The sequence below is a fragment of the Delphinus delphis genome, chromosome 5 (assembly GCF_949987515.2).
Source record: "Delphinus delphis chromosome 5, mDelDel1.2, whole genome shotgun sequence".
In the NCBI taxonomy this organism is placed as follows: domain Eukaryota; kingdom Metazoa; phylum Chordata; class Mammalia; order Artiodactyla; family Delphinidae; genus Delphinus; species Delphinus delphis.
Genome location: NC_082687.1, coordinates 19645731 through 19667667, shown reverse-complemented (window position 1 = coordinate 19667667; position 21937 = coordinate 19645731). Strand labels below are relative to the sequence as shown.

General features: G+C 36.0%; 1 protein-coding gene across 2 annotated transcripts in view; it reads right to left on the bottom strand.

Moving 5' to 3' along the window:
* Positions 1-21937, bottom strand: part of BANK1 (B cell scaffold protein with ankyrin repeats 1) — a 312945-nt gene that overhangs the window by 44366 nt on the left and 246642 nt on the right. Inside the window, exons 8-10 of one of the 2 annotated variants that reach the window (XM_060011625.1) lie at positions 13129-13207; positions 9483-9791; positions 5273-5578 (exon numbers count right to left, since the gene is read on the bottom strand). In XM_060011625.1, the coding sequence (XP_059867608.1) occupies positions 5273-5578; positions 9483-9791; positions 13129-13207 (694 nt within the window). Of the gene's footprint in view, positions 1-5272; positions 5582-9482; positions 9792-13128; positions 13208-21937 lie in introns of both variants that reach the window. The other variant, XM_060011626.1, reaches the window with a different exon arrangement.

Below are 21937 nucleotides of genomic sequence, written 5' to 3'. Positions count from 1 at the left end.
CCATGTGTACAAACGTGGTAGCCAGATTGAGCTGGGTCGGGTCTAAATCACACATCTTCCCCTTCCTAGTTTTATCATCATGGGCAAGACGCTGAAACTCACTGAACATCAGTTTCCGTATCTCTATTTTAAATTTATTTATTTATTTATTTATTGTATACCTTGCTTTTTAGGAAAAGTACCTCTTTTTTTTCCCAGCCACGCCGTGCAGCTTGTGGGATCTTTGTTCCCCAACCAGGACCCTCGGCAGTGAAAGCACAGAGTCCTAACCACTGGACCACCAGGGAATTCCCTCCGTATCTCTAAAATAAGCCTATTAATGCCAACTATGCAGGATTATTTCATGAATTAGAAATTATCATGAAAGTTGCCTAATAATTATTATCATAAGGAGTAGACTAAGCCAACTTGTTCCTTTAGAGGAAAGGATATCCTGACCCCAATTCCATCTGTAATAGTTTCCTTAACTTCTAACTCTCCAGAATCCAGGAAGCACACACTTCTTCTAGAATTTAAAGTTAATCAAAGTCACCGTCTGCCCAGAAACTGAGGAAAGACAAAGTAGAATTGCTTTTATTATTATCTATTGAGTGTTTATCACATACCAAGTATTGTGCTGAGTACTTGTTAATTTTATCTCACTTAAAGATTACAACAATCCTTAAAGTAGATGTTATTTCTATTCCCAACTTACAGTAGATGTTATTTCTATTCCCAACTTACAATGAGGAATTTGCATCTCAGATATATGAAGTTATTTACTTAGGTAATATCAGTGAATCTGAATCCTCCTTGTATAGCAGCGTTGGGAAAACCCACTTTTCCTCCTGGGCCTTTCTTTCCCATGTGTCTCCTCTACTGTCACACTTCATTTCAGACACTTCTGGTCATCAAACGTGTGCGGATTTTCCCCCACCAAGCAGCCCTTCAACACTATTTGGATATCCTACAATTGAATTCAATTTCATTCAATTCTGAGAATATCTACTCAGAGGTAGTGTCAGATCCCACAGACTAAGAGCTCAGTCCCACAAGACTGCTTCCTCTCTATTTCAGATGCCAATCCCAAGTGGTAGATTCCCAGGTTACCCACAATTTCTGTCTGATTTGGTTACAAATTGGAGATTCTCACAACCCCCTCCTCAGGTTTGATTAATTTGCTAGAGCAGCTCATAGGACTCAGGGAAACACTTATTTTAAAGAATATGATAAAGGATACAGATGAAAGGCCAAATAAAGAGATGTATAGGGCAAGGTCTGGGAGTCCCCAGTACAGGTAAGTGTGTACCCATGGAGCTTGGGTGTGTCACCCTTCCTATGTGGACCTGTTTGCCAACCTGGAAGCTCCTGGAAACCCCTAATATCAGGGTTTTATTGAGGTTTCCTCACATAGGCATGATTGATCATTAACTCCATTTTTAGCCCTTCGCCCTTCTCTAGAGAATAGGGTTAGGGCTGAAAATTCCAAGCTTCTAATCACTGCTTGGACTTTCCCATACTAACCCCCCTCCAGGAGCCATGCAGGAGTCCACTCAGAGCCACCTCATTAGAACAAAAACACTCCTACCACCCAGGAAATTACAAGGGTTTCAGGAGCTCTGTGTCAGGAACTGAGGGTAGAAACCTATATATATATATATAATTACATATATATATATATAATTACATATATATATAATTACATATGTATGTTTGGAATATATATATATATGTAATACATATATATATGTGTGTATATCTATCTATCTATATCCCATTATCTCACAAAAGCCAACATGATTTTCCTGTATCTCTCTGGTTTATTTGCCTAGTCACTTTGCTATAACTTTCTTGAGTTTCTGAAATAGTAAGTTGGGATTATGCATCCTGCATTCTTTTTCCATCCCCTACTCCACATCCTTCTCTTCTGGCTACCGTAACACACCCTGGATGTGCCAGCATTCTGCTACAACTTCTGTGCTCTGGCAAGAATTAGGGTAAATTAATGTTCTTCTAATTGAATGCATGGCTTTCTGGGAAATGGTGTATATTCTATTTAATAGATTTGCCTAAGCTAGGAAAGAAAAAAGGAAGCCGTGATGAAAGACATTTACCCTGTGAGATGCAAAGAACATCACAAAAGAACTGGCTGATGAGGTAATGTTTTCCTAATGTGAGCACAGAATGATCAACAATCAATAGCATAAAAGGAAGAAGCAAGCAAGTATATGCCAGTGAAAGAGAAAAGGAAGAAATAATGGAAAGGGACTTTGATGACCTCATTTACAGTTCAGTTTTTGCTACTAATCTGAAATATGGAGAAAATAACCATACGTGCTTTTATATACTTAGGTGCAAAACAAAAACAAAAACACAATCACAGAATGTAACACGGATTCCTGTCTGCATATAACACAAATGTTGTGAGAACAAATTAGACTGTAATTGAATGAAAGATTTCTTGTAAATGTTGAAGGGTGTTGCGCTTGGGATGAGATAAATAGCCTTTAAAAGTTCTAAGAAACTCAAGATTTCTAAGATTCTTTAAATTCTGTGTGTGTGTGTGTGTATAAATGACAAATTGTACCACTGTTATGTAGGGGATTTACATAATTAATCCACAGAAAAACTTTATCATTTGGTACTCAATAAATCTTTATGTAATTAATAAATACATGAATGAGAAGGAAAACCATCTCAATTCTCTTATTTAATATGGGGCTTGGTTGACAGCCTAAAGCAGTCCTTGTCCCTAATTCCTTCTCTAATGAAACGAGGCAATCACCTATGATGGACAGTTTGTTCTTGGAGAAATTGAATAGAAGTAGTTCTGACCATGGCACACAAGGCACAGTGGGTGGAAGGAGTTATACACTGGACTGAACACAGGGAGAACAAGTTAAACAGTGCACTCTGAGTGGTGAAAGTTCCCAGTCTTTTTCCCACACTCTGATATCAGTGTGCTGGCAACCAGGTATATAAATGTAGGTTAGAGTAAGTTGGAATTTATTCTAGAAATATTGAAAAACGTAGAGAATAGATCTATCTAAACTAACACTTTGGGGTAATTCAGTGAAAAAGCTGGTTACCTCATTACCCTACAGTGCAGTCCACAAGTTAGCAAGTAGAGTTTTCATTCAGATTTTTGGTGCTTCATTCTTAAACATGAAAGCATCACTAAGAATAGTCAGATATTTTATGGGGGTATCAAGCATTCCAGACGAAACAAACAACAAGCAAAGATAATACAATATGAGAACTAAAGAAAAATTAAAATCACAGAAATTTAAAAACTCAAAGCAAAATGAAACAAAAGCCATGACAAAGATATTGAACTTCATTGCCTGCACCACCACTAAAGAAAGAGAAAAGAATGATATAGAACAAGAACAAATGGAAAACAAGAATGCACTCATGGAAAATAAGAATAGGACAGTTGATAGAAGGATGACAAGATAAAGAGCAAAAAGCAGAGAAACGCAACATGGGAGTCTCTATTGTGGTCCTGAGAACTCCCTAGAGATTGAGATACAGAAGATGATGTACCTCTTCAAAAATTTCCAGAATATAACTAAATTCTGTTATTGAGTTATATATCTAACTTCCCTCTTCAAAATTATTTATTGGGATTTAGTAACCTTGTCACAGAGCTAGTACAGTTGTCCCTTGGCATCCGCAAGGAAATGGTTCCAGGACCTCCCTCCCCCATACCAAAATCTGCAGATGCTCAAGTCTCTTTTCTAAAATGGTACAGTATTTGCCGATAACCTCTGCACATCCTCTCGTATACTTTAAGTCACTCTAGATTACCTATAATACTCAATGCAATGTAAATGCTATAAAAATAGTTGTAAATACAATATAAATGTTATGTAAGCAGTTGCTCTGGAGGCAGATTTGCTTTGTGGTACTTTCCGGAATTTTCTTTTATTGAACATTTTCTATGTGCAGTTGGTTGAATCCTCAGCTGTGGAATCCACGGATATGAAGGCCTGACTGTAATATCCTAGAGCCACTATGGTAGACAATCTGAGAAGTTCTAATTACAGCTTATTCCCTCCCTTAATAATCTAGACAATTGTTCCAGCTGACATTTTATTTTAGCTGAAACCTTTATTAATTTGTTATTGTTTCCTTTTTTATAATACTGTCTTGAACATTATCAGCAGCAGATCCCTGTTAAGTAGGTATCTAGTACATTGGTAAAAAACTTGCTAAATTTTCTTATACAAACCTCTCAACACATACCACTTAAACAATAGAATGGTTTCTTTTGAACATGTTAAGCACAGATGAGTAACTGTGTTCTTTTTGAGTGGATTTGTGGTATATATTTAAATACTCTGGGTACCCGGTTTAGGCTATTTGAATGTATAATATATTGCCTCTCGGCTTTAGTTGTCACCCCAAAATTTGCTTGATTCCAAACATTTTGTTCAAAAATCTCTAATAAAGGGTCAAATTGTACTGTATATTTATTTGCATAGCTGTTGCCTAGAACTCCTCAAGGATGCAGACATTGTTTTATTCCACATCCTCAGTCTCTAGGGTGGTACCTTAACCCCCAAAGACACTCAGTGCATGTGCCTGCGATACTGATGAATAAAATTCATGTCTTAGACACTAGGGACTCATGGAGTGCACCAAACCAGAGAATACAGGAGTGTTAGGAAAGAACAGCAAAGTCAGTATATCCTGCTGGGGTTACAGATATAAAAAAACTCTAGGGATTTGCTATTTTTTATTTAGATTTAACTGAGATGAGAAAGGAGAATTGAAGTCTAAAATGAAGTAGAAATTCTATCATAGATGAAGTGAATCTTAATCATTGGGGTGAAGTGCAATTATCAGAGGAACTGGGGTTGCATATCTAAGATTCTAGTACTCAAAACTGTTCAGGTTTTTAAAGTTATCTTAAATGGAATGAGGGGCAAAAAGTAACGTACCTACCTTCTCTTCGTGTGTTGCACATTATTCACAGGTGTTGAGCTTCCCTCTCACAGAATTATGGAAGAAGCATCAAACAGTATTTCCCCACACATATTATGGTTTCATGCTCTTTGGATGGTTTGTCAAAATTATCCTCCTTAATCAACAATTACAAACCAGAGCCCTACATATTGTTCTTATTTTCGTTATTCATCGTGGTTTTAAATTTAAAAATGGTCCAATACAGCTTACCTATGACTCGAAAAGATGCTTTTCATCTTTTGGGCTTAGATCCCACCCAAAAAGAGGCCACCCCCCAAAAAACACACACACAAACAGTAACAGCAGCAGCAAAACAAATTACCTTGCGCTATATAAGGCGTAGTTTCCTCTTTTGGAGGGATGTTTGTGGGTCGTGGTGTGGGAGCAGGAGGTCTGTTCAGAATGAATGACCGGCTTCCAAGTTTTTTCTTTGTACTCCTCTTGGCCAGTATCGTGTCATATTCATTGTCATCAATCTCAGCAAAAGTGTACGGGTCTTCCTTCTCTTCCTGGTCTTCCTCATCTTCTTTCTGTTCTTCTTCTCCTCTGGGTTCACCTCCTGTTTCATGTCTTGCACTGGAATCACACCAACTTTGACTTCTTTCCATTTGGCCTTCTGACGTTTTCCCTGCTTATGAAACATTTAGATGGTGGTTACTCATACCTTAAGAATTATTGGTGTCCATCTGTCACCTGCTTGAACCACACCCCCAAACAATTTATATATTATCCTATAAATTCCAAAAAGAGAAAAGTGAACCATGTAATTTACTAACATATCCTCCGGCAGTTTGTAACTGTTGATTTGTCAGAAAAAGTTTGTTAAAGACCTGGATTTCTTTGAAAATATATAAATAAGCATATAAATATTTTCCACATAGTTTATGAATGATTTAATATCAGGAAATCAAATTATAAAACTAAGCCTCAAATTCCAAATGTTTTGAAAGCTTGTGTTTTTCAAGCATAATGCTCTCCGATTTTTTTTTTTAAATTTGAAGTCATATTACCTTTTATAGGGATTAAACTGGGTATTTTGCCTAAAATTCAATTTCTCTGAAAATGACAGAGGGGAAAAGCCAAAACCACCATTGTTTGGTTTCTTACGCTATGTCTCACTCTGGCTCTCTTGATTTCTATAAGCCAACTTATACCTCACTCTTTGATAAGGGACACTGAAAGTAGGGTTCATGACATAAAAGATGGCATGGAAAATCAATGGCTTGAAGATTAATTTATATGAAAAGAACAGTCTTTCATGTTTTTTATATTCAATAAAATCTTTACATATTTTTATAAGAATGTATTAAAATATTCTAGCAGCAGTTTATTTAGAAGACAAAGATATTGTATACTGTGTCAATAAATAAGTTGAAGAGAATTTGGATGGCCCTCTCTGCCGGACCAATGAGAAATTTTTTTAAAATGTGCCCTTTTGACAAGTGTTTTGCTTAAAGTATTATTGAGAACAATAAAAATGGAAAGGATTTCAGTTATTGACTGAAAAATCATTAGTTTTCTGTGTTGTTCTGAGATTCATGCATGTGAACTAAAGGAGAACTAGTCTCCCTTCTCTTCGGTGAGAATCTGACCAAAAACTTTAGTTTACTTAATGGATATTTTAGTGGAAAAACTTAGGAGATAGGGAGAAAGACAAGCTGTTAGAGCAGAATAAAAGGATATTATTCTAAGAAGATTCAGCAATTGTTTTGGGTAGGCTTATGAGGAGAGACCAGAGGAGAGTCCAAGATCATCTCTCAACAGAGCCTTAGCTTGTTTCAGTTAGTTTAACCCAAGAAGTATGAACGCCAACATGCCTGGCACTAACTTTAAAATCTCTACGACTTGCCTTTTCCCTTATGAATAATATGGTTTTGAGATTCTGACTTCATGATTTCTGTTTCACTGACAGCATCCCAGGTGAAACTAGATTAAGTGTGTGGGAAACACTTGCACAGTGTTTCATTTTTAGTGGTATGTGTCAACTATCTTACTTTTATGAACTGATTTCCTGAGCTGTTAACTCTCTTTGTTCCTCCACCCACCTCCTTCCCCAACTCTTTCTAAAGTTGGGCTTGCACTAGAAATAATACATTTCACTTTTCATTTCCCAGTGTATTAGATTGTACTTTTCATGTTGGAGTTGGACCTGAGTTTTCTCAACTCAGGTTGTACATTAATGAATAACGATTAAAATATATCATTCCTATAATTCCAAGTTTTGAAATAATTGGGAAAGAATGTGTAAGAAAGATAAGAATCCCAAAATCCCAGGAAACCTGCTCATGGAATTATTTGACACATTCTAATTACGGGCCCTAGGGTCTTGGGTCTTAGTCAAAAGAACATTACAATGATTGTTGCCTTGAAAGTTTGTTGCGAAGATAAAAAGAGACTGGATGTTCTTTATAAACTGAAAAGTGTTATATAATATTCTATATTATTGTTTTCTCCAATGACTATGTCCATAAATCCATCATAAGGAATTTGGTGCTTAGGGCATTGATGAGGTGGCCCCTCTTTTTCGGTTACTTGAGGGCATATGGAAGGTACTCTTAAAGAACAATTCCTGAAGGTATCACTAGCTAAAGTCAAAGAACCCAAACAAAGTCTCTGGCAAAAAATAAGTGGTAGCTTCCAGTCTTACTTTCAAAGAACTTAATCAAAGAATTTTAAGAAAAAAGATTGGTATTTTACTTTCCATTTACTTCCAATATTAGCTCTATGAAAAAAAATGATATTAAAAGTAATGCTGAATTGAAAATACAGTTTTTAAATAAAAAGGGGTTTTTGTATTATTTTGCTTTTTATATTTGGTACTTTTCAGAAGATGTATTAGCCAACATTATACTTCTGGTCCTAGATATCTGGTGAAAATTACTCTCTGTGGAGTAATTTTAGACCTCCTAACCAACATACCATATGTGGAAATTGACATTAGAAAAAATATGATTTAATATTAGCTCCTTTAAGAGCTTTAACGTGATATAAGACAATTTTGCTTTCTTAATAATTACTTTTAATAATTAGATAAAATTATCCACATTTGTAAAAGTGAGAAAAATATACTAGAATTTTGTTGTCAGTGGACTACGAAGCTACATCTCTCCCTTGCTCCCAGTATTGATAACCCTACTTCCTTGATCTATCTCAACAGTCTGTAAGAGCTTGGCACAGTAGGTGATCAATAAATGTTTGCTGAATGAGTGAATGAATCAGAGAAGTACCATTAGGCTTCCCATACTTTCCATTAAGCAGTACTTTCCATCTCTAAATATAGTGCATAATCTTAGCAAAGTTTCACGTTAATCAGCTTGAACTTTTATAGAGATAAGGCCTTCAAGGACACAAATGCTAAATTTCATAGCTTCAAAATTCACTTTTAAAACAGTCTTTATAGACTTCATATAGCCTTTTAGGACTTGACAACTAGAGTGACAAATGGGGTTTTAATAATGGATATTTCTTTCATCCTTCTTATTAAATTTTCTTTGTAAGACCATTTTATGAATTTGGAAAGTAAACATGAAATAGTGATCAATAAAGTGGGTGGTAATTGGTGACTCTAGGAGTGAGCATGGAAGTCTGTCGGGCTGTTGAACATTCCAGGCAGCTAAGCCTCATATGGAAGCTCCTCTGGATGTTTCCTGCCCTCCACTCCCAACCCCCACCCCCACCCCCCCATGACACACCTTAGTTCCTGCATCTGGGAAGAAATGCTGTCACAGCCATTTAACGGTTGTTCTTCCACTTTAGCAAGACAGATTTTTTTGATTTTGGTCTCAATGCAGCGTGTGATAGACCCTTTACCACTTGCTTCCCCTGCAGCTACCAACTGAGTGAAGTGTCCAAGGTCATTTTCAAATCTGTAACACATTAGCCTTCCTCTTTTGTCAGAAAACTGAGAGGTGTTTTTTTTTTTTTTCCTTTCAGTACGCGGGCCTCTCACTGTTGTGGTCTCTCCCGTTGCGGAGCACAGGCTCCGGATGCGCAGGCTCAGCGGCCATGGCTCATGGGCCTAGCCGCTCCGCGGCATGTGGGATCTTCCCGGACCGGGGCACAAACCCGTGTCCCCTGCATCGGCAGGCGGACTCTCAACCACTGCGCCACCAGGGAAGCCCTTTGAGAGTATTTTTTAAAAGCTAAGTTGTTGCTTACTTTTCCACATGATGCTTGAGGTTCGTTTTATGTGAAGAATTACAGACTCCTTCCAAGTTTTCTTTACTTACAGAAAGTTTTGTAATGAGACTTTTTTCCTGGAAGGAAAAAGAGAGAGGGAGAGAGGAAGAATGGGAGCGAGGAATAGTGAAGGGTGGGGGGCAGAGAGAGAGAGGAAAGGAGGAAAGAAGGAAGGGAGGAAGGGAGGAAGGGAGTTAGTGGGAGGTATCTCTTACCTGATTTCTGAGGCCCTAGTTACTAAAGAATAGGAGGAAATCTCTGGGTTTTAAAAGTTGATCTTTGTATGGCTTCGCCACTATATGCTATGTAAGTGTGTCAAAGTTTTGTAGTTGTTGTTTTAACCTTAACCTTACCTTGTAATGTGAAGTGAGGTTTTTCCAGTGGGAAGGCAGCTGTTACAGGTCGCGGTGGAGGGAGAGGTGGTCTGCTGCTCACGAGGAGCCCTCGGGAATTATTTTCTGGGTCGTCTCCAGGAATGAACGTGTACAAGTCATCATACTGGTTCTCACTCCCGCTGTCAACCTCTGGTGGGCGGTGCTTGGCCTCCGTGCCTGATTCATGCTCTTTTTCTTCCTCTGCCGTTTCATTCACCTCTGCTCCTTCCGCCCTCTGCCTGTACGGCCGCCAGCTTTCATGATGGAAAACTGGGCTCTGTATGGCTGCTTATGAAGAAGATTGTATGATTTCATGTAAACACACCATCTGGAGGCATTTCATATTTTCTAACCTCGTACAGAAGTGGTGGTAATGTTAATTAAACTTTTAGGATCTGATACAGGGGAAAGCTGACAAATGTGTAATTTTGGTGAACAGTCATTCTTGGGCTTTTATAATATTTACCAAAGAAAGCTCCATTATATCTACCTCAGTTTATGACACTCTCATACACATAATGATATATAATATTCAGATACTACATGTATAGAAAAATATTCTGATTCTCTAGAGTTATTATTTAACCAGATTCAATATATGACTGCATTACCATATTTTTATTAGAAAACAATATAACTAACCTAATAAGTAATAAGTAAGTGATGGAAAAGGTAAAGGCAAGGAACAAAAATCTTAACTTGCCTGTAAATAATGCAATGAAATGAATCTGTGATTTTTATTTAGTTATTATTTTAACATTTATCACCAGATGACATCTTAATTTTTGAAAATATTACTTGAGAAAAGTGTTAATATTTTTTGATGGGGATGGCATCCAAATCACCAATAGTAAGCAAATATTTTTAAGGCTCAGTTCTCTCACCAAAAAATCTTTTCTGTCCTGAAACTTAACCAAATGATTCAGTCACATTTCCTCCATTCTAAGAATCATGATTCCATGATTTGTGTTTATACTGTACACAGTAAAATGCTCTCTAACCACTCAGGGAGAAAATAGAAAAAATATATTATAATGCAATAACTTTAAATCTTAAAACTTTTTTCTTTATATTTTCTTTATAGAAATTCTGCTCTAAATAAAGCAATCATACAAAGTTAAAATGAACTTTGGAATCTCTGTATTGGAGGGAAAATGTGACTTGCTGCCATGAGTGCAACAGAAAAGCAAATTGTTGTTTTAAAGTGTCGCTAAACTAAAATATAGCTAAAGAAGACAAATGGCAGAGTACAAAGAGCAATCTTTTTTTGATTGAAGAGTTACACTGTAGACATTTTTCAGCAATGAGAGAAAACTTAGTCATGTGGGAAAATCATGCCCATGACAGTACTACATATTTCTACATGAATTTTATTTTTAATTTCTCTCTTTCTTTCATGTGAGAAAGAAGAAACGTCTAGCTGCCAGTATTAGAACTGCAAACCAAGATTCTTTAATTACCAGCCTGGGTAGAGCAGGTGGACTTTCATTCTTGCACAGATCTCTGCCCAGACCTCATTCAGCTTTCTGGCTGTAACCCCAAACACAGCCTGAAACATAGAAGTCTCTAGAAGTATTGATGGAGTAAATGATGGAGTGGCTGAAAAGAAATCATTGCTGATGCTTGCAAAGGGGATTCGCTATTTCAGTCTGGGAAAATCGATCATCAGCTTAGAATTACATTCATGCTACAGGCAATTACTTGTAGCCACTCTTATGTTTATGTATTCGGTGTTTATATTTTACATAAACACTGCCTAAGCAAGCAACAGAGTCTCCTTGGTCCTTATCAAATATGCCCAAACCTGGAATACAGCCCTGGAGAGTCAGATGTGCTTGGTCAGTGAGTTTTAGCAAGCTTCATAGCAATGGTGATACCAATGGAAATCTGCTGACTTAGGGTGTTCTATGCTTCACCCTCACTCCAACGAAAGAGTCAGAGGCGTGAGTCCAGTCGCACAGAGTTTCGTATATGAGACAGTTCCAGGTCCAAACTGTCTGTAGAAATGAGGTTGTGCTGTACCAATAACTGAAATAATGTCTTCTTATCATAGGTAGTACTTCAGAGGATTAAGTGGCATGATAAATATATAGTCATTATCAGTGATGGCCTTTATCATCACTTTCATTATCACTAAAAATTATAACAAATCATTAAGTCATTACAAAGATAATAAAATGTATAACTTTAAAACAGTGCATCAATTTATTACATTAATATTTAGCATAATTTTGTGTTCTGCAATAGTGTTGGAAGAGTTTACCGATTTTGCCAAAGTATGCTAGTTAAGGCATTGTGTTTAATGTTATTTGCTTTGCTGGTCAGCCCATCATTTGAAAAACTGGTGGTCAATAACGTTTAATGGAGCATCATCTGCGAACTGTTCAAAGTGCAAGTGACCTGAGGCAAGAGCCTGCTTGATGTGTGAGGTGTCACTTTGGCTGTGAACAAGCGCGAGAGTGGTCAGAGATGGGACCATCAAGATTATCTAGGGCCTTACAGGTGATGATAAGGATTACAAGTACCATGGGAAGGTATTGGAGAATTTGGAGCAGAAGAGTGATTAGTTCCTTTTTGAAGCATAGAATATTAGGGGCAAATTGGGAGGAAGCTATTGCAGGGTTTCTTAACGGCATACTACTGGCATTTTTGACAAAATAATCCTGTGTTTCATGGGGCACGTCCTGTGCATTGCAGGATATTTAGCAGTATTTCTAGCAAAATTCCATTCTCAAAATAATGACAAAAAAAATCTCCATTCATTGACAAATATCTTCTGTTGGGGTTAGAAAATAGTGCTTCATTGAGAGCCACTGTGCTATTGCAATAATCCAGGGGAGAGCAGATGACAGCACGGATTAGGATAAGTAACAACAAAAGGGTGAGGAAAGTCTGGCTGTTTTGCGAAGGTACAGTCCACAGTATTATCTGATTGGATACAGGGTAGGACAGAAAGTAAAAAAGGGTGACTGAAGTTTCTGGACTGAATTGAACAAGGAAGGAGTCTTCATTTACTGAGATGGGGAAGTCAGCGGGTAGAGCAGATTTGGGAGTGGTGGGAATTAGGGTTTTCAGATTTGGAAATGTTGGGTGGGAGACGGCTATCAGACTTGCTGGTGAAGATGGTGAGCAAGCTGCTGTATACCAGTGGAAACAGGCATGATAGGTAGCGTTATGTACATGGAGGAAGACTCTCAATTAGTTTTCTAGAATAGAGAATTACATTCTATTACAGCCAGCAGGGAGCATAGAGAGTCCTAATACAAACTTCTCATTTCCTAGCTGAGAAAACCAAGGTCTGAAAAGAATGTGACTTTGTTTAAAAAAAAAAACTGAAAAAATATAGTTGTCAAATAGAATGTTTATATCAACCTGACTTGTGTATTCTCTTTGGGTGGGAAAAACTGCTGGTTTGATTATTAAACACTGAACTTATTAGAAATACTTAAATGAGCAAGATAATGTAGTCATATCTCTACCAGATGATACACTAAAAGTCATTCAGTTAATTAAATATGTTTCCATGCTCTCCATGCTTTTCTATGCTCTCTTCAGTTTTACTTTATCAGTCACATACACCTTAATACAAATGTTGTTTATGTACATAACATATAGGAACACTTACTAGGAGAACATGTAGAAAATGAGGTAATATCCTCTTCATAGTCACTTTCTTCCTCATTATCTCTGCTAACTTCTTGGATCTGAAGACAAAAAGGAATGTAATTTTCAATTATATGTATTAATCTTAATAAATCTGCATTTTCACACATAACAAACTGACAGCTAATACCTTACATATCTCAGCTATTATATTTGGGCCATCTATAATTTTTTCAATGACACAGTATTAAAAGTGTAACTGGAACAATATAACATTTACAATAAACAGCTTTTTAAATGGAACTTTTTTAAGATTCACAGCAGTAATTATGAAATTTTTACAATAAATAACTCCTGAATAAAAAGGAAGGCAACTATTTCTTTTAAAAACCATGAGCTTTGCTTCCTTTTGAACATTTCTGGTATCTTTTACCAGTTCAAAAGATATTCTTAATTACATCAAGGATTATAATACAGTATAAGACAGTGAAGTTTTAAAGTGATTTATTTTCCATCTTTAAAAAGAAAAAGGAAACTGAGTAAGGGAATTTATGTTTGTCTTTCTGAAATCAGTTCCACTACACTTAGAAGGGAGAATTACTGAGAAAGCATAGAAGCCTGCTTTTTTTCCTCTGAAATTGCTAGTGTTTGCTTATAATCTCTGAAGGAGGCATGGGGTCTGAAGTAGTGGAACATGTTGGTGTTTGCTGAGAAAGCTAAGTAACTCCAGTGAGAGCTCTATTTGTACAAAAGCACGCAGAGAAAGAGACGGAGCTTGGTTGCATTAACATAGGTCACGTTTCGTTACCATGAACTCCAAGTGATTATTCAAATGATTTATGCTTTTGTTCTTAATAAAATTGAAATGATTCGTCCATTTGCTCTACGTTTGGAATGTCCCTTTAAACTACTTTTCTGTACACCAGGAACGAACACGACATTGTAAATCAACTATACTTCAATTAAAAAAAAGAAAATGAGCTTCCGCATCAGGCTCACTATAAAAATATTAAAGAAATTTTTATTTTCAAGATTCCAGTGGAAATCAAAGAATATATATATAACCTGTAAACAGAATATATATATTCTTTTTCATATTATTTTCTATTTAAGTTATATTTTCCCCTTTGTGGACTCAATTAAATGCTAATGTAAAAAAATCACTTAACTTTACTAGGGAGATTGATTGATATTTAGTTGGTATTTGTATGCTTTGGTATTAAAAGCACTGTTGATATGGTCATTTTTTGTTTTCAGTTAGCCTGACCTCTATATTTCACAAGGTAGATCAAGAATACATTAAAAAAAATCCGTAATACTCTTAAAATCACATCAAGGACGTTTTCACTAGTTGAATAACAGGAATGTTTTAGAAAGATTTCAGGAATTATGTGAAAATTTCCGCTATACTATTCACAAGCCTAGACACTCTGAGTTCAAAATCAGTCTCTTAATAAAGAGTCTGTGGGCAAGTATGTAGGGGTGTGTGTGTGTCACATACTGAGGTTGAAACATAATGGAATCATTTTTATGTTATAACTTAAGCTTTATGACATGTGTGCAAACACACACACAAGCCTAAAAATGTCTTGAAGGAAATGGCTTCCAAATTTAAAAAATAGCCAACTTTGATTTGGGCACTTTCATAAATATTATGTAAAACCGATATTTTGTATAATCAGGCTATGTAGAAAGTAATTGTTTTCTCAGGAATGAAAGGATCTTTCGACATATTTACACTAAAAACCAATTGTGTCTTACTAGAACTCCTTACACTTAACAATCATATTTATTTTGGAAAAATGTGTTATATCTAATGATATATTAATAACTGGTGAAATCAATGATGGCTTAAAAGTATGATGACACTCTGACATCTAATCACTTTAATACTTTGTTGTGTGGTACAGTGGACAGAGAATGGATTTTGAAGTCAGTCTAAGAACAAATCATAGTTCTATTATTTATTAGCTGTGTGACACTGGGCACTTTACTCTAAATTTCAATATTCTACCCTGCAAAATATGGATAGTAATATCTATACTATCAATTTGGTTGGAAGGTTAAATTAGAAAATGTAAGCAAAATACATTATTACATCTACCACATAGTAAGTGCTCAATAAATGTAATCTGCATATGTTAGATATTCCTTTCTTCATTCACACTTAGGCAAGCACGGTGACCACACTGATTTGATGTGGGAATCATCAATAATGAGCCAATAATTATTTAACTTAATTCTTCTGAATTGTGTGCCTTTGGACATTCTGCTGTGACAGAAAAAGAACTGGAATATAAACTTTCTGATCGAAGTGTGGCAGTATCATTTTATTATTAAAAACATCTCTATAATTTACAAGCTAATAGAGATGTAAGAATCAGAGGAAGAAATATTTAATTCTTTAATAAGTTTCTTTATCTGGGGCTAGAGTCTGACTTTATTCATTAATTTATCAAATATTTATGCAGGCCTACTATGTGCTAAATACTCTATTAGTAATTAAGGTAAATAGTTAAAAGTTTAAAAGATGCACAATTCACACTCTCCAAAAATATCCCATTTTTATTGGGAGGGGAAATAAATCAAAAAATGATTAGAATACAATATTTTATTTACTTCATTACCATAAACTCAATCCTTACAGGTGAAATGTAAAATTAAGAAATAACCAGATAATCAGGGAAAAGTTTTATTCGTTTGCTTTTTGGGTGAGGAGATTGGATTAAAAAATTATCTTGACACTTGCCATGACTGCCACTTCTCTAAAGGAAAAAAAATCCAGCTTAAACAATAAAATCTATTAGCTGAACATGCTCAGAGTAATAGTCTAGGCCGTAGATAGTCCTTGTAGCACACAATGTTTGATAAAATTTAAATCATTCCTGATCAAAGATAAAAGAACTTGCTGACTGGGGTATATGAAGCTCCACATGGCTTTGGCATCTAGTACAGTGCAATTCATCATAATATTCTGATTTTAAGGGAGTGAATAAAAACAATCTTCACATGGCAGTTGGTTTCTAAATATTTTTATGAGCTTCTGAAGATATTGTAATTAGCCCAACTTTTGTCCAACTTTCCACAGTGTTGATTATAAATGATTTTACCAGCTTTAAAGCACATGACAGTCTGTTCAGAGACATATATATATGTCTCTGAAGAGTAACAAATTGACCTTGTAATATTTTATTCATTACCCAAAATGAACGCACTAGGCTTCAGAATCTGCATTAATATTCCAATTGAAATAATAAAGATTTTTCCTACTAAATGTTAAGAATGAACAAAGTTATACAAAAGCTGTGCATGACAGCAAACATACAAGTCTCAAAAAAATTTTCCAGGTCATATTGTAAAGGCATATCTTAGTTTTCATGACATCTTTTAAGAGAATTTGTTTTTCCTTAGGCCATCCAGGAATATGGCCTAGAAGCAGACTTATATAATTCCTCATGAAAGTTTCTTTTTATATTATGGGAAATGGAATCCTGAATGTAAAAACTAAATAGAGACTCTGTCTGTGATTGAAAGAGGAATGAGGAAGAATCAAATAGTTGTGGAGCAGTTAAACTCTGGTGGGGAAAAAGTGGACATTTTCCTTAGCATGGACCAAAATTTTGTTAGAATAACCTGAGGATATATGCTCTATTTTTTAAGACAGAATCTTAATATAAAAAATTAAGTGATGAAAAGATAATTTGATCAGGTGGACAAAGGTTAGAAGTCTCATTCTACACAATGAGAAATTCAAGTTTTTAATTGTAACCAACAAAACAATCTGGTGCAGTGAAAAGAATAGGTGCCAAGGGGACAGGTGATGGTTTCATCTGAAAGTTAGTAAAAAGGGAGAAAAAAACAGCAGGAGTATTGAAACCTATTTCCTCAAACTTAGGAAAACAAATCTGAAAAAATTTAGCTTTAAAAAGATTCTGGAGGGTTGGCTTCTGTAGCTATAGCACATCTCTTGTTCTGACCTCGACTCACTTGGTGTGTTCACCCAGCTCTTCTCTCAACCTGAGGCCACCCTCAAGCCAATCTCCCTGAGTGGTGACACACAGGGCTCCAGTCCTGGTGCTGACAGCTTCTGGTCTTAGTCTCTGCCCATCAGCTCTAACTAGAGTTGTGAACTTCCAGCTTGGGCACCTGACCCTTTTAACTACACTCTAGTCCTATTTTGATAATGTTTGTTTGTAATCCATCACAGTTGTGGTTGCATTTGTGAGGTACTAACACCTTTACTGGGCCATGTGCTTGGTTTAAATTCAGCCATCGTTCACTAAAATGTGAATGATTAAAATCCATTCCTTTGTTAAGGTTGTAGTTGTAAAAGTAAAAAACCAGTTATCTTCATTTAAAATTACGGAATCCAAAATCTGAAAGGAATCTGTGGATGTCTAGTTTATTTTCTTGTTCATACACTGATATAATGCTAAAAGCATGTGCCACAATAAAACTGTAATAATTTATATAGTTCTCCAAGCACGTTAGTTTTCAAATGTAGCATAAAACATCTTTTCTGACCACAACGTTATGAGATTAGAAATCAATTACAGGAGGGACCTCCCTGCTGGTCCAGTGGTAGAGGATCCACCTTTCAGTGCGGGAACACAGGTTCGACCCCTGGTCGGGGAGCTAAGATCTCACATGCCACAGGGCAACTAAGCCCACCCGCAACAACTACTGAGCTCGCGAACCTCAATGAGAGAGCCCACATGCTGCCACTACAGAACCCATGTGCCCTGGAGCCTGCGTGCCACAACTAGAGAAAAGCCCATGTGCGCCACAACTAGAGAGAAGCCTGAGGGCCGCTACAAAAAGATTGCGCGCTGCAACGAAAGATCCCACATGCCTCAACGAAGATCCTGTGTGCCACAACTAAGACCCAATGCAGCCAAAAGATAAATAAAGAAAATACATAAAAATTAAAATAAATCAATTACAGGAAAAAAACTATAAAAAACACAAACTCATGGAGGCTAAACAATATGTTACTAAATAACCAATGGATTACTGAAGAAATCAAAGAGGAAATAAAAAATACCTAGAAACAAATGACAATGAAAACACGATGACCTAAAACCTATGGGATGTAACAAAGGCAAAACCTATGGGATGTAAAAGGGAAGTTTATAGCAATACAATCTTACCTCAAGAAACAAGAAAAATCTCAATAAACAACCTAAACTTATACCTAAAGCACCTGGAGAAAGAAGAACAAACAAAACCCAGTTAGTAGAAGGAAAGAAATCATAAAGATCAGAGCATAACTAAAAGAAATAGAAATGAAGAAAACAAAAGCAAAGACCCATAAAACTAAAAGCTGGTTCTTTGAGAAGATAAACAAAATTGATAAACCTTGAGCTAGACTCATCAAGAAAAAGAGGGAGAAGACTCAAATCAATAAAATTGAAATGAAAAAGGAGAAGTTACAACTGACACCACAGAAATACAAAGGATCATGAGAGATTACTACAAGCAACTATATGCCAATAAAATGGACAACCTGGAAGAAATGGACAAATTCTTAGAAAGGTACAATCTTCCAAGACTGAACCAGGAAGAAATAGAAAATATGAACAGACCAATCACAAGCACTGAAATTGAAACTGTGATTAAAAATCTTTCAACAAACAAAAGCCCAGGGCTAGATGGCTTCACAGGCAAATTCTATCAAACATTTACAGAAGAGCTAACACCTATCCTTCTCAGACTCAAAAAAAATTGCACAGGAAGGAACACTCCCAAGCTCACTCTATGAGGCTGCCATCACCCTGAAACCAAAACCAGACAGAGGTGTCACAAAAAAGGAAAATTACAGACCAAGATCACTGATGAACATAGACACAAAAATGCTCAACAAAATACTAGCAAACAGAATCCACAACACATTAAAAGGATCATACACCATGATCAAGTGGGAGTTACCGCAGGGATGCAAGGATTCTTCAATATACACAAATCAATCAGTGTGATACACCATATTAACAAATTGAAGAAGAAAAACCATATGATCATCTCAATGGATACAGAAAAAGCTTTTGACAAAATTCAACACCAATTTATGATAAAAACTCTCGAGATAGTGGGCATAGAGTGAACATACCTCAACATAATAAAGGCCATATACGACAAACCCACAGCAAACATCATTCTCAATGGTGAAAAACTGAAAGCATTTCCTCTAAGATCAGGAGTAAGACAAGGATGTCCACTCTCGCCACTACTTTTCAACACAGTTTTGGAACTCCTGGCCATGACAATCAGAGAAGAAGAAGAAATAAAAGGAATGCAAATTGGAAAAGAAGAAGTGAAATTGTCACTGTTTGCAGATGACATGATGCTATACATAGAGAATCCTAAAGATGCTACCAGAAAACTACTAGAGCTCATCAATGCATTTGGTAAAACTGCAGGATATGAAATTAATACACAGAAATGTCTTGCATTCCTATACACTAAGAACGAAAGATCAGAAAGAGAAATCAAGGAAACAATCCCATTTACCATCACATCAAAAAGAATAAAATACCTAGTAATAAACCTACCTAAGGAGGCAAAAGACCTGTACTCAGAAAACTATAAGATACTGATGAAAGAAATCAAAGATGACACAAAAAAATGGAGAGATATACCATGTTCTTGGATTGGAAGAATCAATATTGTGAAAATGACTATAGTACCCAAAGCAATCTACAGATTTAATGCAATCCCTATCAAATTACCAATGGCATTTTTCACAGAATTAGAACAAAACATTTTACAATTTGCATGGAAGCACAAAAGACCCTGAATAGCCAAAGCAATCTTGAGAAAGAAAAACAGAGCTGAAGGAATCAGGCTCCCTGACTTCAGACTATACTACAAAGCTACAGTAATCAAAACAGTATGGTACTGGCACAAAAACAGAAATCTAGATCAATGGAACAGGATAGAAAGCCCAAAGATAAACCCACGCACATATGGTCACCTCATCTATGACAAAGGAGGCAAGAATATACAATGGAGAAAAGACAGTCTGTTCAATAAGTGGTGCTGGGAAAACTGGACAGCTCCAAGTAAAAGAATGGAATTAGAACACTCCCTAACACCATACACAAAAATAAACTCAAAATGGATTAAAGACCTAAATGTAAGGCCGGACACTATAAAACTCTTAGAGGAAACATAGGCAGGACACCCTTTGACATAATTCGCAGCAATATCTTTTTTGATCCACCTCCTAGAGTAATAGAAATAAAAACAAAAATATACAAATGGGATCTAATTAAATTTAAAAGCTTTTGCACAGCAAAGGAAACCATAAACAAAATGTAAAGACAACCCTCAGAATGGGAGAAAATATTTGCAAACGAATCAACCAACAAGGGATTAATCTCCAAAATACAAAAACAGCTCATGCAATTCAATATCAAAAAAACAAATAACCCAATCAAAAATGGGCAGAAGATCTAAATAGATACTTCTCCAAAGAAGACATACAGATGGCCAAAAAGCCCATGAAAAGATGCCCAACATCACAAATTATTAGAGAAATTCAAATCAAACTACAATGAAGTATCACCTCACACCGGTCAGAATGGCCACCATCAAAATATCTACATACAATAAATGCTGGAGAGGGTGTGGAGAAATGGGAACCTTCCTGCACTGTTGGTGGGAATGTAAATTGGTACAACCACTATGGAGAACAGTATGGACGTTCCTTAAAAAACTAAAAATAGAATTACCATATGACTCTGGTAGAGTTGACTTTATGAAAACGTGCAACAACTCAGCCCTTGCAAATTCCTAGTGTGTAGTCTAGACACGTCATCTAACGTTTTCAAACATGTAGAACTATTCCTAACCTTGGTCAATCAAAATTTATTAAATGTTTTCTATGTGCCTAGTGCTATGCAAGTTTCCGGGGGTATACAAAATATGTAACATATAATATGTTCCCAGGATATTTAGCAAGGAAAATAAAAGTAAAATGCTTGAAACAATTGTAGTCCCTGAAGTGTTTGGTTTGACTAAAGGGTGTAATAGGAGATGAAAGGAATGAAATCGTTCTAGGTGGAATAACCTGAGCTAGAATTTGAATGATGGGTAGACTTTGAGAGGTTAAAATTTGAATTTAGTCCTTAGCAGCTAATGTGTGCTGGTTGAGCTCATAGATGGATAAACAATAAATGAATTGATGGAAGAAGAAAGATGTGGATGTTCCTGGTAAAGAGAATGGTGCAAGCAAAAGCAAGGTTGGTTAAGCCATATACAGAAGGCAAAAGAGCAAAGCTGCCCAATTAAAGAAATAGGTGAACTTTGGGGAGAACATGTGAAGTTCGATAGAAAGAGTGGAGTCAGTTTGTTTATTTTACTCCAATTATGGTGTGTTGGAGATACCTCCGGATGATGGTGATGATGATGATTGATACTGCTGTTAACCAGTCCATCTAAAAATACATGTAGGTTATATAGGTTAAGATTTTGAGTCCAGATGTATTGTCACACAGATCTGGATTCAAATGTTACTCTTGTATTTACTACTTAGTTGAGTTTAAGCATAGTCTTCTCTCTTGGTCTCTCTAGATGTAAAAATAAGCATAAAAGTACCTTACCCTCTCAGGGTTATTGTGAAAACTAAATGAGAAAATACATATCAAATACTTATTATAGAACTTGGTACATAGAAAGTACTCAACAACTGTTATCTGTATCATCTTCATTAAGATCATTATTTTAGTACAGGATGAATTTTTGTGTTACCCTATTTTTTCATATTACTAAATTAGGTTTGCATCAAACTTTATGTTCAATTCTAATATGGAATAAAGGTCAGTTGTGTTCAA